This window comes from Ambystoma mexicanum, chromosome 3p (genome assembly GCF_040938575.1).
Source record: "Ambystoma mexicanum isolate Mex_15411 chromosome 3p, UKY_AmexF1_1, whole genome shotgun sequence".
In the NCBI taxonomy this organism is placed as follows: domain Eukaryota; kingdom Metazoa; phylum Chordata; class Amphibia; order Caudata; family Ambystomatidae; genus Ambystoma; species Ambystoma mexicanum.
Window position 1 is genome coordinate 105,722,054 of NC_090925.1, and position 21,206 is coordinate 105,743,259.

The window sequence follows — 21,206 nt, forward strand, 5'->3', positions numbered from 1 at the left end:
TTTTTTTCCGGTTGAGCCTTCTCTCGAGGGTGGGAATTTTGAGGATCCCTTTGCACAATGTAACCTAGCGCAGCCAGGTCGTTTGTTGCATCCGCGATTTTCGTCTTGGTCCGCTTTGATACTGGGTGGATATAGGCTTTCGCTCTTTCGTTAGAGTGGTATGGGTCGATGATTTTTAGATCGGAGGACTTGATCTTCCGGAGGGTTGGGATCAGGCTGAATAGCGTGAGAATCCCTCTTCTATTCAGTATGATGTCGTCGTCGTTTTCAGCGTGTTGTTCAAGCTTGATGGAGGACTCCCTCGCGGAGCCATGTCTTTTCCGGTGTTGTTCAGTCCTTGAAATGAAGTGGGGTCGCGGGTGTTGCCCCCTTTCGTCGGTTTTCCTTGGCTCCAAATGTGTGTCCTCTTTGGACTTTAGGTGGAGGTCCTGAGTTTGTTGCGTCTGCTGTGGGCTGTGTTGGACGCCGGAGGCTGACTTTTTACAAGTTGGCCCCTCGCGAGCTGGTGGGTATGTGAATGACACCGCTCGGGAGCTCATAGGGCTACGGGAGGTAGCGGGTTTCCGACGAGAATTTTCCTACGCTCTTCCAAGGTGGTAAAATTGTATGGGGAGTCCTCTTCTGATGATTCCTTTGGGTTTTCTTTTTTAGCATTTTGATCACCTTCAGGTGAAGGAGTCTGCGGATTTGGTGGTTGGGGCATTGTCCCACTTTTGTCCGGTGATGTGTCTTGAGTGTCCTCAAGGTGTTGAGAGATATTCATCAGGACCTCGTCTGCCAGAAAGTCCTCTGATGTTCTGGGAGAGGCTTTTGATGTTGATTGGTTTGCGGCCGGACTCCGGGACAGATTTCTTTCTTTCTCTTTCTTTTTAGATGAACGTAAACTCAGTTGCTTCGCTGAGTTTGGATTCTGGGTTTCGGTTTTTCCCCCAGGGGGTGGTTTTTCTGGTCTCGTGCCTATAAACAGGGGATACGAGGGGTCTGCCGCCCTCACTGGCGGTTTCGAGGGAAGCGAAGCGTTGGCTGTTTCGTCTGTGATGACAATCACCTCTTGCGTTTCAGGAATTGGTGAGCCAAGGTCCAATAGCTTGTGGGGGACTGTTCTAGAGGGTGGAAGTGAAGGTTGTGATAAAGAGATTTGGCCTCCCCGTTTGGCCCCAAGCAGGATGAGGTGAGGAGGTTTGCCATGTCTTTATGGCCTTGTTCCATGTCCAACTTTAGGGTTTTGAAATTGTCGTCTAAGGCTGTGATGTATCCTTCCAGGAAGGTTAGTTTCGAGAGCATTGTAGCTTGCACCGCTGTATTGTCTTTCAGATTTTCGTTAATGCCTTCGTATAGTTTGGTAAACGGGTTCATTGCGATGGTGACAGCTGACATTATTGAGAGAAGGTCTCTCTTATGTTGCGCTGCAGGCTCCATTGGCGAGCTCTGGGGTGGGGGGGCGCTGTTTTGGAGCTGGTGAAAATGAGTTGGCCTCGTTTAAGAACCGTCTTACTACAGGCGAAGGAGGTAGATCAGCTGGGCCACCACTAAGTCGCCCTGGAAGGTATGATTTTAGTGGAAGAACGGTTGAAGCGCCGTCCTGCCGGGTGCCAATCGGCCGTTCCTTGTTTATTCTGGGTGAGGCTGCATTGTATGAGGGAGTTTCAGGCTTTTGTTCAGTTTGCGGGGGGGTTGGCCTCTGTGTTTCGGTGGCTTGATCTTGAGACGACTGTGTCCCTGACTGCCCTGGGGTTTCAGGGAAAGCATTTGAATTCGGTTGGGTTGGATGTGGGGAGCCTTTACTGAGGATTTGTGAGGCTTTAAGATTGACCAGAACCGAGTTTTCCCTGGGTGAGGCTGTTGGCGTCACGCCGAAGAGCTTTTCTGTGGCTACGATAGCTCGATCGGTTTCTGAGGTTTGTTTTGACGTATTTTCTTTTTTAGATGTGTGCTGGGGCCCCAGTACTCGGTGTGGAATTTGGTCAGTTTGCTTTGCTGATTTCTCCTGCGGGGCCTGTTTCGAAGGAGAATCAGATTGTATGTCGTTTGCAGAGTTTTGGTGTTGAACACACGGATTTGTCGGTGGGGTTATTTTCCTCGCTTTTTTAGGGGGTTGGCAGGTTTTTATTGCCTCCAGTATTTCCTCGTCGGTAATGTCAGCTTGCCTGGAGTGGGGCTCTGGCGCGAAAGCTTGAAAGAAGTCGGTTACGAGGGTAGCGACCGATGGTTTTATTGTTTTTTGACATCTGTAGCCTGTTTGTGCTTTTTTGTGTTTTATTTGCAGGTTTTGAGGGTACTTTCTTCCTGGAGGGTCTTGAGTTTCCTGTGTCGGGGGACTCTGCCTCTTTCCTGCTGTGTTTTATTTTGTTTATCAACCCTGCCAGGGGCGTAGGCAGGGGGGGTGTAGACTTTTCCAGGCCTGAGACCTGATCTTCGTTTCCTATAGTCCCCGAGGCTCTGTGCTCGTCTACCGAGTTACAAGGAAAGACTTTTGATGGCTTGCTGGAATGCACTTGAGCTCCGGTTTGTAATGACACGTTGGTGTCTCGGTTTATCTTGGTTGATTCTGCATTACTTTCGGGACCTCTGTGCTCTTCTGAGAGGTCTTTTAATCCGTTTCGTAGCGGACGAGGTGGCTGCAAATCTTCCTCAGTGGGGGGTGTGGCCTTGTGGCCGTCAAGCCCTTCCCACTGTTGATCGCGTCCTGCCGGGTGGGAGCGATGGAGCCAGGCTCCTCCCCCTGAAAGGCCCGCGGATGCGCAGCCTCTCTCGGGGCCATTTCCGGGATGGCCGTTGCCGAGGGAGCAGGACTTCGTTCTCCCTCCGGGCTGGCTCGCGGCATCTGATCCGCGCTTTCCACAGGTGCGGACCCCCACCCGCTCACGGTCCTCGATCCTCCCTCCGGAGGTCATCGGGTCCCAGAGCTGTGAGGGTGGGGGCCGCGGGCGAGGGAGCGCTGGCCGGGTGCTGGCGGAGCCCGTGACCAAAGCAGGAACTTGTTGGCGCGGGCGAGGGAGCGCCAGCGGGACACTTTCAAGGTCCAGATTCAGCGCTGGAGGCGCGGTTCCAGGTATCTGTTGATGCGGGTCCTCTGCTTCTTCAAGGCTTGTTTTTTGGCAGGTTGTTGCAGATTTTGAAGTTTTTGGCCCAGGTTGTTCGAGAAGGTCCTGTTTGAAGCGGGCGTTTGCCATTGTTGCTGTTGGGGTTTTTAAATGTTTATGGGGTAGACCCAGCAGATGGTGTAGTTGTGCGCCGCGATGTTGTAGGCCTTTTGCAGCGGGGCGTGGGCACGCGCTTCAGAGCAAACGACCCTCCTCTATTTCCGCGGGTTCGCAGTCCGTGGCCATGTCCATGGAAGTGGGATCCGCTGATGTTGAGGCCATTTCAGTCTTTTCAGACATGCAAAGACTGCCACAGACTGCAACTCTGCAGCCAACTCCGCGGCCGCTCCACAGCTGGGTGGGGGTTTTATGGGTCCTCCCACGTGTAAGGCTGGACACAGTAGAGAGACTCCTGTCTCTGAGAGAAGGATTGGAGTGACTGCCACAGACTGCAACTCTGCAGCCAACTCTGCGGCCGCTCCGCGGCTGGGTGTGGGTTTTATGGGTCCTCCCATGTGTAAGGCTGGACACAGTAGAGAGACTCCTGTCTCTGAGAGAAGGATTGGAGTGACTGCCACAGACTGCAACTCTGCAGCCAACTCCGCGGCCGCTCCGCGGCCGGGTGGGGGTTTTATGGGTCCTCCCACGTGTAAGGCTGGACACAGTAGAGAGACTCCTGTCTCTGAGAGAAGGATTGGAGTGACTGCCACAGACTGCAACTCTGCAGCCAACTCCGCTGTTTTTATAATGTGTCTACGTCATCTGTGATAGTACTTATTTCCCCCAAGATGTATATGGGCCTACTTGTATTTAAATTAACCATTTATTTTTACAATACATATTGTGTCAGTGTTTCTTTGGACCATATGTGTATTACAATTTCTTTGTACTTATTCGACAGCCCTCTCCCTCCTACGATAAGCCTTACTGCTGTGTCTATGCTACCATATACTCAGGTGGTACAGCCTTATACTAAGAGTGCATCTTGTACTGTCTCAGTTGAAGGTTTTTACTAAGCCCTTAGTTGGACTTCAGAAAAAACTATCCTAACACTAAGCGTCTCTTTTCCTTGAGAGACTGAGGACATCTATTTAGGAAGCAGGACTTTCCTCTTGCACTTAAAATGCCTTTTGAGCACTAAGAAGTGCCATTGGCGGCTCCTCCATACGAGTGGGAGGGGCTCCACCCCATCGCTGGATGCGAGCACAGTCCACCCTTGTGCTTGATTTTATTTAAATGCTCTTAGGGCTCCGTAATAACTGTAGCTTGCACTAACGAGAGGCTGGCAGGGCGTAGGCAGTCTAGCCCATCCGCCTCTCATTATTGCCTTACTTTGGTGGCGCCAGTTGGGTCATATATTCTTACTGTAGCATGGCATTTTTTAATGGGCATAAAGGAAACATGATAAGTGTTATTATGTGGCTTGACTGGCCTACATTGGTGGTGCCCATCTGCTCATATATTATTACTTTGGCATGGCATTTTTTTATTTGTTGTTCATTTGTTGAGTTCTTACATGGTAATACTAGCACATATTAGTACTGCCTACATGGCATATATGGGCACAGCCAGCATAACTATGTTTGTTAAACTGCCGTAGTTTATGGGCAAAGGCATCATGAACAGGTTTTGCAAAATGCTGGTTTGCACTGCTGGTCACTTGCTTCTATTGGATTTTTTTCATGTGCTATCATAGAAGAATTATTGCAAACTAATTTAAAGCGTTCTTATGAAGCCCACCACTTACCTGACCCCTCAAGCACCCCATGATTGGTTTGAGCTCCCTCGATTGCTTCCACATATGAGAACGGCATGAATGTCCGGACTTGATTCTACTGGGAAAACGGCCACCTTCACATCCACGCCTTCCACCCCCCTATCCGTCTGCCTCTGTGTCCCTTACTATTTCTTCCATCCCCCGATTTCGCACTGGGCACCCTGACGCGAGTGATTGTACTGCCGCAAACATGCGCAAATTACTAATACAATAGATGTATTGTAAAAGACGAAATACAACCCAAAGTATGCAGTAGACTGGAAGACAGACTCTGATACAGAGAAGATCCTTAAAGAAGAAAGATCCCTGTTCTGCACTGGAACTCAATGGCACACTGCAATGAAGAGAGGACTAATACATGCTGTGCCCCCCTGTAGCCCCATTTGTAGAGTGTTCGCTTCCAGCACCATCCCTCAGGATCTCAGGGGGGTCGTAGTTCAGGGAGTAGATTTATGAACTGTTGGATTCCATTTCAAAGTTCTGCAAGAAAGCACGCAACTCACCTTTGCAGGTAGCGTTCAGGATTTCCGCCTCTGCGGGCACACAACGATCTTTACCCAATAGATTTTCCTCTTGCTTAATCCGAAGTAAAATATCCGGGCAGACCGAAGGATAGCAGGCTGTAAAGAGGAAGGCATGGCGTTACACATAGGACTTGAGCCACAGAAGTCCAATGAAGAGAAATGAACGATACTGACCAATAACACAAGATCGAACAGTGCTTTCCATGCATTTGGTATTCACAAACCTTCAACTAATGGTACTTACATGGCAAGGGATCGTCACTGTCAGTTTTTCTATCGGAATCCTTGTGTTCGTCCCAGGAGTGCGCTTCTCCCCTTTTGTGTACCCGCAGCACAGTGTCGGGGTTCACTATTGAATAACCTAATTTATGAAGAGAATTGTTGTTTTTTTTAAAAATTAGAATTTTGCGATGTTCTCAGAGAAAAAGATAGCAACAGGCTTGTTGGTCACCAATTTAAATAAATAACATTTAACATGAGGCTTTGCGAGTGTTTTGGTCCTACGTAGCCAGTACAATCATGGGAAAGGGATCATGGGAGTCGAACTCATAGGCCAACACATCTAAAGATCTGCAGATTGCCTACCAACAAGCAACACAATTAGGCGCCGAAAGCATGGGGAATGTGTACATTTTTACACTTTCTGGAGGTACAGAGTTTCTCAACAGCAGTTTTATCTTTTTACAGAAACATTAAGCTTAGGAGTTTCAGTTTTGGCTACTTGGTGTTGCTAGCAGCAATGTCTAAAAGCCAAAACTATCGGCACGAAAAGTGAAGATAGCAGAAAGATGGGATGTGAGTGAGGGAAAACACACAGCCTGGTTATTGCCATCCCATTGAACCCCCATGGCCATGCTAGATCTGTGAACAAAAATGGTACCAGGAGAACAAGAGAGACTGAAGAAGGTGGGCAGACAGATTTGAAGCTCAAATCGGTATATTCATTTTATTAAGATTTGTCTAAAAAAACACAGACGCATATTAATTTAATTCATTCTAAAAAGCATTGTACTAATCATACATTCATACATTCACTCTCTAATGCAATATTTAAATAATATATTGACATGCTAAGAAATTACAAAAGCTGATCATTTCATTAAACCACTTCTTTTCCATTGTGCTGTAAATCATTCACAATGTTATTAATCACAGTTAATTCCCAATATAATATCGACTATTGGTGCCTAAGACTATTGGTGCCTAACAATATCAATCTTCTTTACAATAAAAGGCTTCCCAGTTGGTTAATAGTTTCGACTCGACAAGTTATGTGTGTCTTCATCAGGATTGGATGAACAATAGCAACGTTCTAAAAGTAAACAAACATACAATTAAAACATTGTTAAAAAACATACTGCTGTCAACCTTCTATCAGTAACTCTCTCTCACGATTTGGACCAATCATTAAACACTAGAACAAAAATTGTCTCTGAGTCCAAGTGGGTGTTCCCTTGCCCATGATCCCATCAATACTGCTCAATGCAGCCAGCTTAAATGAAACCGACCAAATCAGTCCATTTTCATATACCCATATATAGTCCCCCCAATTTCATTTAGGGCTCCAGGGTTCAGAAAGGAATATAAACTCTTCCCATATTCATAATTAATAGCACATATCCTTTTTAGTGCTAAGTGCCCTCTCCATAACACCTACCGCCCCCACTGTGATATGCTTCAGAATTCAAATACATGTAAGAAAAAATACCTGCGAACCTCATTAGGTTCGCCTAATAGCTTGTGTCCCAGTAGCTTCTGGTGTAAGTCCAGTAAGGCTGGGTTTTCACAAAAAACAAGATCTGTGACAAGAACACAGGAAGCAATGAAACTTATTAGTGCCACACAATGGAAAATGCCTATACTAATCTCTTTGTAGGAAGATATAGATGACGAAAGTTCTATACCTAAACTGATCCGTTCCAAACACAGATCAGAAACTGGAGACTAGGTTACTTCTTGCTCCAGCCGAGCGGGAAGAAAAATAACTCTTCTCAAGTTTTCAAAAAACCGTCTAGGAAACAAATTAAATCCTCTTAAAACTAGCGAAATGCGGCTCAGGCACGTATACTATTGCGGACAAATCCGCCATCTCCTTAATGCGAAAAGCCTCTCACCTTCGTTATAGTAACGCCATCCCAATGGAGTAGCACTAGTCTCCCTTCTGTCCCGCAGCACAGTTTGTACGCTAACGGGCGTATACGCTGATGCGTGAATCTGTAAATCAATAAATAAACAGACAGATCCCGTCAGCAGCAGCCCCAATAAACCGTCCGGTAAACAAACGCTTACTTCAAACCCGCTTACCTTGTTTGCAGCAGTCGGAGCCCGCAGTCTAACGCCGTGTGTCTCTGAAAGTACATGGACAGAGCCACGTCCATCATGGTCCCTCTTTTATTTCCAAATTTTTGACATAAACACAAAGGAAGGACTAAAAAATGACATTGTGTCCTACATGACATAGACACAAAAGGAGGACTAAAAAACGACAGTGTGTCCTACATGACATAGACACAAAAGAAGGACTAAAAAACGACATAGTGTCCTACAAGGAAAATAAAGTAAAGCAGACCCCTAGATGAGTTGGGGTCCCAAGTTAAACTGTACCGATGTTTCAAAGCAATATCGTCTTTCATGGGGAATTAAGACTCACCATAACTGCAGTATAATAATAGTGGAAAAATAATAATGAAAAAAGGGGGGAATCAATTCCATTCTTCTCGTTGATTCAGACCCCTCTCTAGACTATTGGTATGGTATATCCACCATTGTTCTTTTTGCGCTAGGCGTGCAGCCGTATTGGCCGCATCAGTGCCCAACACTTTCTCAACTGCCCACCATTTCAAATCTTCTGGCCTATGCCTCTGTTCCAAAAAGTGCATTGTTAGCGGAGCATTCTGCTGGCCCGTTCTAATCTTAGATTTGTGCTCACTTATGCGTAATTTGACAGCTCTGGATGTCTTCCCAATGTAAGCCTTTTTACAAGGGCATATGATAACATATATTACGTTGGTACTGAGGCAGGTGGTATGGTGCCTCAGATCCCAGATTCTTTCATAAATCTCAATCGAGGCAATGGCCGAAGTACTGGCACAGCTCGAACAGTTGCCGCAGGGATAGTGTCCCTTAATGGGCAGCATACCCCAAGCGGCAGTGATGGTAGGTTGGCTATCTTGTGCCGTATTTCTGTCGGCTTTAGAAACCCAGTTCTTAATGTTTCTGCCTCTTTTAAATGCATAAATGGGTTTGGCCAATTTCAGCATATTGAGCTGAAGTAGATGCCAATGATTGGATATTATCTTCTTGATTTGATTATGTTGGGTGTTGAACGTGAGAGCACATACTAGTTGGTCTCCCCCCAGCTTCCTTTCTTTGATGTCCCTTTTTAAAAGGACATCTCTATGCTGGTACCTTGCACGTTTTTTCGACTGTGTAAGTAATCTTTTGGGATATCCTCTCTCTACCAGCCTTTCCTCGATAATAGAAGCTTGCTTGTTAAAATCTTCTATTTTAGTGCAATTTCTCCTAGCCCTCAGAAACTGACCATAAGGGATATTTGATTTCAAAGACTGGGCATGAAAACTTTCGTGGTGCAGTATAGTATTCCTATCGGAGTCCTTTCTGTAAAGGTCCACTGCAAGTACATTTATATCCACTTTGATAAGGAGGTCTAAAAATGCGATCTCCTTATTACTCGTTTGCATAGTAAACTTCAAATTAGGATTTAAGTTGTTAATCCAAAGGAAGAACGCATTATAGTCCCCCTTAGTACTATCCCAGATGATAAGTATGTCATCGATGTACCTCTTATACAATTTGAGAGCTGATCTAAACGGGTTCGCATCTATCAAAATGTTGGATTCCTCGAAATCCCACATGTAAAGGGTGGCATAATTGGGAGCAAATGATGCCCCCATAGCCGTCCCCTTAATCTGCATATAATATGCATTCTTAAATCTAAAGAAGTTTCTAGTAAGAGCAATTTCCAATAATTCAACCAGGAACTCACTAGGGACAGAGATAATATCGGTCCTAGATTGTAAAAACCTATTCATAATCCCTAATGAGTCCCCCTGGGGGATGTTAGAGTATAGCGACTCCACGTCTAAGGTAATAAGCATATCGTGGTCGCTATCGAAAGGAAAAGCCTCCACAATTCTAATAACATCAGTAGAGTCAGATAGATAGGTGGGAGTGTTTTTCGCCAAAGGTTTCAAAAAGTGGTCCAGATATTGTTCAACGGGTTCAAGGATAGACCCACTGAGGGAAACAATAGGTCTCCCAGGTGGTGCAGCCATGCTCTTATGAATTTTGGGCAGCATATAGATCAAGGGAGTCCTGGTGTTCTTAGGGACAAGGAAATTAAATTCCTTCTGAGTGATAATTTCCCTTTCCAAAGCATCCTTGACCAAACTTTCTATTTCTTTCAATATCCTTTGCGAGGGGTCTCCCTGCAGTTTGACATAGACCTCTCGATTGTTCAATTGTCTCATGACCTCACAGTCATATTTGACAGCATCCCACACTACAACTCCACCTCCTTTATCAGCTTTCTTGATGACAATCGATCTATCTGATTGTAAATTCTTTAAACCTACCCAATCATCTTTGGTGAAATTAAAGCATTTGGTATCTCGTCTCTTTTTCTCTTTATTATCATAGAGAGCATTAAAGTCTCGAAGTACTGCCTTTTCAAATATGGCAGTTTCTTTAGAAATCATATTAAGGGAAGGAGTAAAGGTAGAAGGAGGTTTAAAAGGAGTATTGGCCGTCCTTTCAATCGATTCATGAGGGGAATCTTCAAAGAAATCTTTAAGTCTAATTTTGCGAAAGAAACTCCTCAACTCTGTTTCCACATCCATTTTACTAGGGTCCTTCATCGGAATGAAGGAAAACCCTTTTTCTAATATGGATATTTCTTTGGTGGTCAAAATTTTATCAGACAGATTGTATACAGCTGAAGGGGAACTTACCTTCTGTATGCTCGCCTTCTTGTTTCGAACATATTTCCTAAAGGCGGTGGGCCTGTTTGGGGTGGAGGAAAAGGGAGTTCTTGCGATGGATATGGTTGCAAGGGCCCTGGGGGAACAAACCCTTGTGGATAGAAATAGGGGGGATATTGAAAAAACATGTTTTGTCTCCCTCTTCTGCCTCCTCTTTGAAACCCTCTGTTTCTTTGCCTTTGTTGATTTCCTCTCCTCCCTCTTTGGTAACCATCACCTTCATCTGAAGAAGTGTCTGAAAAAGTAACCTTTTTTGAATCGGTGTTCCTAAGGTGTTATCTGGATCTCGCCAATTCGATGGGCCTTGGTAATCCGCATGTAAATACGGATATGCCGTCTCCTTAGAGAAATTTTTCACATCCTTGATCAATTTCTCCATTTTCTTAGAGGTGGTCATTTTAATGAAATCTATCACTTGATTCTCAATTAATTCCATCTTTTCTTTAATGTTTACAATAGTAGAGTCCGCCTTAAATGCCATTTCGGCTTTCTGGATCTCTTCCCCAAGTACAATCACAGTGTGTCGTGTGCATTAGTGGTCTCAAAGGTTTTCTGTGACGCGGACATCAGATGCTAGGAGCCTTGCCACTGGAAGTGAATGGCCAATGGAGCGCCTAGGTTGCAGCGTTGATTTTGTTGAAGGCAGCTTCCATTATTTTGGCCGTCGCAGCAGCCCAGCGGGATTTTTCACCAGATATCAGGCGGTACCACCATGTTTGCTCATCGATCAGTAAAGTACCGAGTCGAGTACCGAGTCGAGCCATAGGGGAGATAGAAAGGCTGTACGAACTTGAGTTAAGGCGGGGCAGTTTAGTTTAGATCAGCTCTCAAATTGTATAAGAGGTACATCGATGACATACTTATCATCTGGGATAGTACTAAGGGGGACTATAATGCGTTCTTCCTTTGGATTAACAATTTAAATCCTAATTTGAAGTTTACTATGCAAACGAGTAATAAGGAGATCGCATTTTTAGACCTCCTTATCAAAGTGGATATAAATGTACTTGCAGTGGACCTTTACAGAAAGGACTCCGATAGGAATACTATACTGCACCACGAAAGTTTTCATGCCCAGTCTTTGAAATCAAATATCCCTTATGGTCAGTTTCTGAGGGCTAGGAGAAATTGCACTAAAATAGAAGATTTTAACAAGCAAGCTTCTATTATCGAGGAAAGGCTGGTAGAGAGAGGATATCCCAAAAGATTACTTACACAGTCGAAAAAACATGCAAGGTACCAGCATAGAGATGTCCTTTTAAAAAGGGACATCAAAGAAAGGAAGCTGGGGGGAGACCAAACTAGTATGTGCTCTCACGTTCAACACCCAACATAATCAAATCAAGAAGATAATATCCAATCATTGGCATCTACTTCAGCTCAATATGCTGAAATTGGCCAAACCCATTTATGCATTTAAAAGAGGCAGAAACATTAAGAACTGGGTTTCTAAAGCCGACAGAAATACGGCACAAGATAGCCAACCTACCATCACTGCCGCTTGGGGTATGCTGCCCATTAAGGGACACTATCCCTGCGGCAACTGTTCGAGCTGTGCCAGTACTTCGGCCATTGCCTCGATTGAGATTTATGAAAGAATCTGGGATCTGAGGCACCATACCACCTGCCTCAGTACCAACGTAATATATGTTATCATATGCCCTTGTAAAAAGGCTTACATTGGGAAGACATCCAGAGCTGTCAAATTACGCATAAGTGAGCACAAATCTAAGATTAGAACGGGCCAGCAGAATGCTCCGCTAACAATGCACTTTTTGGAACAGAGGCATAGGCCAGAAGATTTGAAATGGTGGGCAGTTGAGAAAGTGTTGGGCACTGATGCGGCCAATACGGCTGCACGCCTAGCGCAAAAAGAACAATGGTGGATATACCATACCAATAGTCTAGAGAGGGGTCTGAATCAACGAGAAGAATGGAATTGATACCCCCCTTTTTTCATTATTATTTTTCCACTATTATTATACTGCAGTTATGGTGAGTCTTAATTCCCCATGAAAGACAATATTGCTTTGAAACATCGGTACAGTTTAACTTGGGACCCCAACTCATCTAGGGGTCTGCTTTACTTTATTTTCCTTGTAGGACACTATGTCGTTTTTTAGTCCTTCTTTTGTGTCTATGTCATGTAGGACACACTGTCGTTTTTTAGTCCTCCTTTTGTGTCTATGTCATGTAGGACACAATGTCGTTTTTTAGTCCTTCCTTTGTGTTTATGTCAAAAATTTGGAAATAAAAGAGGGACCATGATGGACGTGGCTCTGTCCATGTGCTTTCAGAGACACACGGCGTTAGACTGCGGGCTCCGACTGCTGCAAACGAGGTAAGCGGGTTTGAAGTAAGCGTTTGTTTACCGGACGGTTTATTGGGGCTGCTGCTGACGGGATCTGTTTATTTATTGATTTATAGATTCACGCATCAGCGTATACGCCCGTTAGCGTACAAACTGTGCTGCGGGACAGAAGGGAGACTAGTGCTACTCCATTGGGATGGCGTTACTATAACGAAGGTGAGAGGCTTTTCGCATTAAGGAGATGGCGGATTTGTCCGCAATAGTATACGTGCCTGAGCCGCATTTCGCTAGTTTTAAGAGGATTTAATTTGTTTCCTAGACGGTTTTTTGAAAACTTGAGAAGAGTTATTTTTCTTCCCGCTCGGCTGGAGCAAGAAGTAACCTAGTCTCCAGTTTCTGATCTGTGTTTGGAACGGATCAGTTTAGGTATAGAACTTTCGTCATCTATATCTTCCTACAAAGAGATTAGTATAGGCATTTTCCATTGTGTGGCACTAATAAGTTTCATTGCTTCCTGTGTTCTTGTCACAGATCTTGTTTTTTGTGAAAACCCAGCCTTACTGGACTTACACCAGAAGCTACTGGGACACAAGCTATTAGGCGAACCTAATGAGGTTCGCAGGTATGTTTTCTTACATGTATTTGAATTCTGAAGCATATCACAGTGGGGGCGGTAGGTGTTATGGAGAGGGCACTTAGCACTAAAAAGGATATGTGCTATTAATTATGAATATGGGAAGAGTTTATATTCCTTTCTGAACCCTGGAGCCCTAAATGAAATTGGGGGGACTATATATGGGTATATGAAAATGGACTGATTTGGTCGGTTTCATTTAAGCTGGCTGCATTGAGCAGTATTGATGGGATCATGGGCAAGGGAACACCCACTTGGACTCAGAGACAATTTTTGTTCTAGTGTTTAATGATTGGTCCAAATCGTGAGAGAGAGTTACTGATAGAAGGTTGACAGCAGTATGTTTTTTAACAATGTTTTAATTGTATGTTTGTTTACTTTTAGAACGTTGCTATTGTTCATCCAATCCTGATGAAGACACACATAACTTGTCGAGTCGAAACTATTAACCAACTGGGAAGCCTTTTATTGTAAAGAAGATTGATATTGTTAGGCACCAATAGTCTTAGGCACCAATAGTCGATATTATATTGGGAATGAACTGTGATTAATAACATTGTGAATGATTTACAGCACAATGGAAAAGAAGTGGTTTAATGAAATGATCAGCTTTTGTAATTTCTTAGCATGTCAATATATTATTTAAATATTGCATTAGAGAGTGAATGTATGAATGTATGATTAGTAAAATGCTTTTTAGAATGAATTAAATTAATATGCGTCTATGTGTTTTTTTAGACAAATCTTAATAAAATGAATATACCGATTTGAGCTTCATATCTGTCTGTCCACCTTCTTCAGTCTCTCTTGTTCTCCTGGTACCATTTTTGTTCATATTACTTGGTGTTACCTCTAGGTATCAGTGAAAGTTGAGGTTCCCACCTTGGGTTTGTTGTCATGCTAGATCTGTGGCCATTCCCACCAAGTACCCGACGCTCCCTGCCAAAAATACAACCCCTGGCAGGGGTAAAAATGTCAAGTTGCAAGCCGCTAGTGGGCCATAAAAAGTCACTTGCTACCTAAATTCTAAATACACACACAGGACACTGTCTTATTCATCAAGAGCCCATTATCACTTGCCAATGGCTAGTCACAAGTGCAGTGTTTTAACCCTCCACCCCTAGGATATCTGTGTCTGGTTCTGTGCTTTTAAGGTGAAGTTCAATATTATTTCTAAGTGGTCTTCTGAAAGGTCGTTGATTAATGGCAGCTGTAAACAAGCCCCTGGTGTCATAAACACCACTGGCACTTCATGGGAATTAGACAGGCACTGCCATTATATGCCCGGTGCCAACACCATCTGACTTCTGATGGCATTTTATGCCCATGTAGTATGATTATAACCTAAAAAGTGATGTGTGGAAAGTTTTGCATTAATCTTAACCAGTGGCAGTGCTTTGAGCAACCTTTCACGCCATCATTTGTTTAGCCCGACTGCAGCTATATGCAATTCGGTCTGGTAGTTCCACATGTGGGAGCAGTGTAGCCTGAACTGGAAGGCAAGTACCTTTGGAACGGACACACAAGCAGCCATGGACATGTTTCGGCCTTGTGCCCCATTAGGGAGGTGCAAGTTGGTTCTCTATGGTGTAGCAAGCAAGGGAGCCACATCTGAGCATAACCGCTCCGCACACAGGGAGACAAAATATAACCAAAAATGTGATGAGTGGATGGTAGTACCATTATGGCAGCTGTGATGAATCTGGACAATGCGTACCTTCTCCCCAGAGGGGAGCCATCTCTTTTAAGGCTAGGGAGGAGAGCCCGCTCAGCAAGACCCTCTCCTAGGGGTCTGGGTAAGGGGGTCCTCAACAGGAGTGACTCCCCTCTAGGGGAGAAGGACTCCCATTCCTGTGCAGAACTCCCAGTCTGGAAAACATTATCCACATACATGAGAATTGGAAAGACTGTTACTGTTGTTTTGAATCCACCAAACAGGGACATTTCCTCAAACTCTTTGGCTTCAGATGCTGCTTCAGGTAATGCTGGATCTCGCCTGAACACCCTGCTTACCCAGCGTTCACAATTGCAATTAAACGCTGCCTGACATTTTTGCATGTCAAGCAGCATTTACAATGAATCCCTGCTGGAGCATTTGTATGGCAGAGAGGAAGGCAGGCAGTGGAAATGCAAGTTGCGTTCCACCCCTCCTTTCCACCATACAAATGATTGAAAATGGGGCATGATGTTAATACTCAAGGCTTGTATGTCTTCCTTTAATGCTACGCCCCTGTGAGAAATGACCCAGATTGGTCATGAAATTGGAATACGAAGAACAAGTTACTTACCCCTGGTAAAGTTCTTTCGACTTGATGTTCCTCCCACTTATTCCTCTTCTTTGATATCCAATATACAGCTTCAGCTGCTTCGGAAAAAATATTTCGGCAGAGGGTGCTGTGCATTGATGCAGACGACTATATGGCCCTCGAGGGACTCTATCTCGAGGATGATGCCATCGAAGGCATATATAGCTTCAGTTCTGTTTTTTTCTTTCCGTAGAACTACCTGCATCAACACGGGTTCAACCGTACTAGGCTCTGAAGCAGCGAAAGCTGTAATAGCATGGGAAATTCTACTGCGGGGTAGGCTGAGAGGGCGATGAGGAATACGTGGGAACATCCAGTCGAAAGAACGCTACCAGGAGTAAGTAACTTGTTTTTCGAAAGTATTGTGTCCTCCCTCATATTTTTCATCTTAGATAGACTCCCAGAGCAGTGTTGGTTTTGGTGGAGGGAGTAATAATTTATCAATGTTTCCATGAACAGAATGGAGGAAAGCTTTTCCAAAGCTTCCATCCTGACTTAGGGAAGAATCAAGGCAATAATGCTTTGTGAAAGTGTGTATTGTAGACCACGTAGCTGCCTCACAAATGTTTTTAATAGGAACACCTCTTTGCAGAGCCGAAGAGGTAGCCATGCCCCTAGTGGAATGGGCCCTCAAGCGGTCAGGGGGATCTTTGCCCGCCAGCCTGTAGCTTTCTGAAATTGCTAGAATAATCCTTCTTTATAAGGTCTGTTTTGTTACAGCCTGACCCAGTTTGCGACCTGTATAACCTATTTATTTATTTTACATTTTTAAAGCGCTCACACAGCCCGCGGGCATCGAGGTGCTGTCACAGAAATTGTTTTTTTTTAGCTGCGTAATTGTTTTTTTTGTGTGCGTCTTAGTTGCGTATTTATAACACGCTTAAACACCCAGAGGTTTCTAAGCTCAGACCCGGGGCTCTAACCTGTGTTGCTTCATGTCGTCTTGCTTCCAAGGCGCGCACGTTGCCACTGAGCTATCCTCCCAAGTCAATAAAATGTTGATCATCCAGATGAAGTTTGGACACTTTTTTTTTATTGGTTTATTTCAAACCTTTAACAATTAATTAAACAAATACCAAATGACATTTACATAGACAGCCCAAGAAACAACAGGAGAAAGAAAATTAGCCAAGCCATCACTCCACCCAGTCTCTTATACAATGTTTAAAATCCAAAACCAAAACTGTCCTGTTATGTTACACGTATTCTAATGCTCTAACAGATATTATAATGTCCAATCAACATAAAAAGAATAAAACTACTAAAACCAACAAAAAAGGTAAAGAGACAAAAGGGGAGAGTAGGTTCAGCAACAATCACGTTCTAGACCCAAGCCACCTACAAAACTCATTAAGGCCCCATTGCTTCTTCAAACTCATAATCCTCAACAATAACCTCCATCTTCCTAGCGCAAGGACAATATTCGCTCTCCAGCGGTATTCCATTAAGAAACTTTACTATCACAAAAACTATCGAATTACTTTCTCCCTTCAGGAATTTAAACCACCAATCATCAATCCCTAAAGTTGGCACAGATTTAATGATATGGCCCAAGAAGCGAGTGCGCCTGTCTGTCCAGCCTGTACAAGAAATCAATAAGTGCTTTAAAGGTTCCTATTCTTCAGGCTTTGAACAGAATCTACATGGCCACAAACCCTCCCCCATTTGTTTCCGGGCCACCAAGAGCTTGCACGTATGATATACATTTAAGTGCATTCTCAAGAGGGACCCTCAAACTAAAGGGTAACGGAACATCCTCAGATATTTTGGCACTTCCTTTAGCAACTTACATTCCAAGTTGTAGTATTTCATTAAGCTTAGGTTATTCCTTTTACTTGGGTCACTATACAGTCCTGTTGAAGCAGATTTTTTTTTACCAATGTCGGGTTGGCCATTAAGGTCTAAATACAACAATCCAACTCCATCAAACAATTGATACATTTGGCCCTCCATGTCCCCAAAAGACCTGCATCGGACCCTTCATTAGTATCAGTCAATATAGATAACTGGGGAACCGTCCAAGCTAACATAGACTCAGAATAAAGAGAGGGATTTCCACAGGGAAACTGCATACAAGGATGAAAGGCCAAATTCTAAACGGGCAATTGCCATCAGCAGACTCCTGGGCAGCCCCAATATTATTTTCCAAAATGCCCCCTCCAAAATTTACCAGAGCTGCCATTTGAGATTTAAACAGGCTTGAAATGTGGTTTCATTGAAAATTTACCAAATCGCTGTTGCAGAATTATTCATTCAGCTCGTAGGTGGTTCGCCCAGGGAGTTTCAGCCACACTTTGATTAACACAGACTCCAAGATATATAATGGAGTCTACACATTCCAATGGATGATGACTTAACACACCACTTAAATTTCTGAGGCTTTTGCCATCTGTTGCCCCCATTTAATATTTTCGATTTTTTTTCATTGACTCGCAATTCGTTGAGCGACATGTACGTCTGCAGAGCATCTAATCTCTGCTGGAGACCTCTTGATGTTCTATTGATCAACAGCAAGTCATCCGCATAAATCATCCATGGGAGAAAAGTCCCATTGATTTTCGGTGGGGAAGCCTTGCGCAGTCCTCTGTGTCTCCACCATGTCGAAAATATAAAGAATGAAGAGGATAGGGGCCAATGCACAGCTCTGCTTAAGGCCCCTATTAACCTAAATCTCCCTTGATAACAATCCCGACTATCCAAATGAACCTGCATGATGGAGTCTGAATAAAGTGCCTACATAGGCTCCAAAAGTTTCTCTGGACAATTCCAGCCCTGCAACTTCGACCAGAAGCGCTCCCGGCTCATGCTATCAAAAGCTTGCTCCAGATCCACAAAGGCAACATACAACTTGTTCTTGCCCTTAATGGCCTGGAGTCTTAGGAGGTTTAATAGAAACAAATTCAATCCCGCCCCAATGCCTCTGGCAAAGTCCGTCTGTCTTGGATCTTGGTGTCCTGAATCAATAGCGCACCTTGACGGGCACCTTAAAAGGATAGATGCAAAGATGTTTCCCAAACTGTCAAGGAGGGCTATGGGTCGATAATTAGCTGGGTCAGTTCTTAAACCCCTCTTAAAAATAGGAACAATAATGGGCCTTTTCCAAGTGGGCGCTATTTGCTTCGCATCCAAGATCCTACAGAAAATAGTATAAGCAAATTCCTACCATTAGTCAGGAGCCTGCTTCAACTCGTAGTTTGAAAGCCCTGGACGTCGAGAGCTTCATAATAGCATCTTCAACTTCAGACCTTTTCAACATCCAGTCCCATTCCCGTTTCCTCCCTAGAGGGTGAGGCCTGGATTTTATTGTCTTATCCTTAAGGAGCAAGTCAAAGTGATCCATCCACTGTTGTACATTAACTGATACGATTTGTAGGGCTACCTGATGCGTTCCCACCTTGTTGATCCATTCCCAGATAAGCCTAGATTTTTTTTACTTAAGACTGCCAGCATATTGGAGGAGCAAGATGGCCGGCGGAGCAGGGAGACGTGAGTAAGTCTCGCTCCCGCCGGGCCACTCAGCAGCACCGCAAAAAGCGACGAACCGGAGGGTGGCAGCTTCTACATCCAGCACCAAGCATCGTCCAAAGACACTGGACGCGCACGGGAGGAGCTTTTTCCCCGTACCTCGACCCCCAGCCGTGCCGCGGAGGAGCTCCCCCTCCCCCACCGCGACCAAGAACCGTCCTACGCGGCCCAGTGCCAGGAGCAGAGGCGCACCAAGGGAACGAAGCAGGGCGGGCGGACCTCCCGGCCCCCCAGAGACACAAAGGGGAGGCGGACGGCACGGACCGTTTGGAACGGGGCAAGTACTGTCAGGAGCCCCAGCACTGCAGCGCCCGTGGGGACGAGCATAGAGTTGGCGGCTTCGAGGGACGGATTCGGCGCCCTCTGACATCAGCATACTCCGCGGAGGGTGCGGGGGAGAGCCAGGAGACACACCGTACGCAAGCCGACACCCTGAAGCGACAGGCACCAGCTGCAGTCCCCAGGCCGGTGGACAGGAAGGTGAGGCCTCCCCCGTTACTCCCCGCCCGGATCTCTCCCTCGGCCCCAACGGAGCGGCACATGAACTCTGGGAGCATAACGCCGGGGGGACCCCATATCCCCCCACACGGCCAAAACAGGCAGCAGGATTCATAGGACGACCCGACAACACAGCTAAAGCGAGGGAGGACCATCCCCCCCCTCCTACACTCAACGCATACGCGGAGGTTGGACTGGGGACAGAGAAGCACAGAGGGGAGAGCTAACCCCTCATCTCGGAATCCCTCGAGATAGCCCTCTCTCGGAACCCCCCCCCCCCCCCCCCAACAACCACCAGCAGCACAAAAAAAGTGCGCGAAGCACGCAGCAGGACACTACAAGGGCCACTTCTCAAGAGAGCTCTGCACAACCACCAGACAAGAGAGGGGGTAGGCACGGGCGAGAACAGAGGCAGTGGCTCATCAAGGAGGTTATGTCTAGAGCGAAAGGGAAAGGGGGGGAACCCAACAGAACCAACAGCCCTCCAAACAGGACTCCAGCCTTATTCAGATGTGGGCAGTAGAGACCCCAGTTTCGACGAGGAGTAGACCGCAGGAGGACCCAACCATGCAGACCATGAACACGTCGGAGGCGGGTTGCACCACCTCAAGCAACCTACCTCCGACAAAAGATGATATGCATACCTGGTTTAAAGAGCTACAAGATAAGCTCATGTCGACGGTTCAGGACCAATTTGCCGCAATCAAGCAAGACATGCAGCAGGCAATCCAAGGCGTTAAACACGACGTTGCCAACCTGGAAGAAAGGACAGACACCCTAGAAAAAATAGTGCAAAAGGCAGAAGAGGCTCTACAGTACAGCGAAACACAAGAGCACCTAGTTCGCTTGACCCACAATCTGGAAATACAGTGCGAAGACCTAGAAAACAGGTCCCGCAGATCGAATATACGCATTAAAAACATGCCAGAATCGGTCATGGACAGGGATCTAAAGAAAGCGGTGCAGGAGGTCTTCAAGGATATCATAGAAGCTCAAGACTCGGAGGCAGTGGGGATCGACCGCATCCATAGAGTAGGCCCGAAACGCACTGGGGCACCAGGAGAGAGACCCAGAGATGTGCTGGCAGCTCTATCTTCCTACCCGCAAAAAGAACTTATACTACGGAGAGCGAGGCAGCTAGAACAAATCAGGATGAACAGAGTGGACATTCAGCTATTCCAGGACCTGTCTGCCGTAACACTCCTAAAGAGAAGAGAGATGGCCCCACTCACGAGGGAACTGGTCATGAGAGAGATAAAATATAAATGGACATTCCCTTTTGGTCTGCTGTTCGACTGGGAAGGAAAGCAAAGGAGGGTGACCACCATGGAAGAGGGGCTAAACATCATGGATATCCAGACAGGGGAGTCATCCACCAGAAATGAAAGAAAGAAGGGTGAACTGCAAAGCAGACCTGGGGGATGGGAAAGGGCCCGCCAGAAAAGGAAACGGCACGGAAGGGGAAAGGATTTGTCAATTGAAACAAATTAGAGGACGCGCATCTAAAAGTTCAAGGGGTCCAGTGCCTTGTGGCTGAACACGGTATGC

The 21,206-nt window shown here is 45.4% G+C and overlaps 1 protein-coding gene across 7 annotated transcripts in view; it reads right to left on the bottom strand.

The window, feature by feature from the left end:
• The window catches only part of LOC138580128 (zinc finger protein 777-like), a 323,670-nt gene that overhangs the window by 142,227 nt on the left and 160,237 nt on the right, over positions 1-21,206 (bottom strand). For 5 of the 7 annotated variants that reach the window (XM_069650429.1, XM_069650428.1, XM_069650430.1 and 2 more), the window contains exons 3-4: positions 5,629-5,745; positions 5,364-5,480 (exon numbers count right to left, since the gene is read on the bottom strand). In XM_069650429.1, the coding sequence (XP_069506530.1) occupies positions 5,364-5,480; positions 5,629-5,745 (234 nt within the window). The remainder of the gene's footprint in view (positions 1-5,363; positions 5,481-5,628; positions 5,746-21,206) is intronic. The other 2 variants (XM_069650431.1, XM_069650432.1) reach the window with 1 other exon arrangement.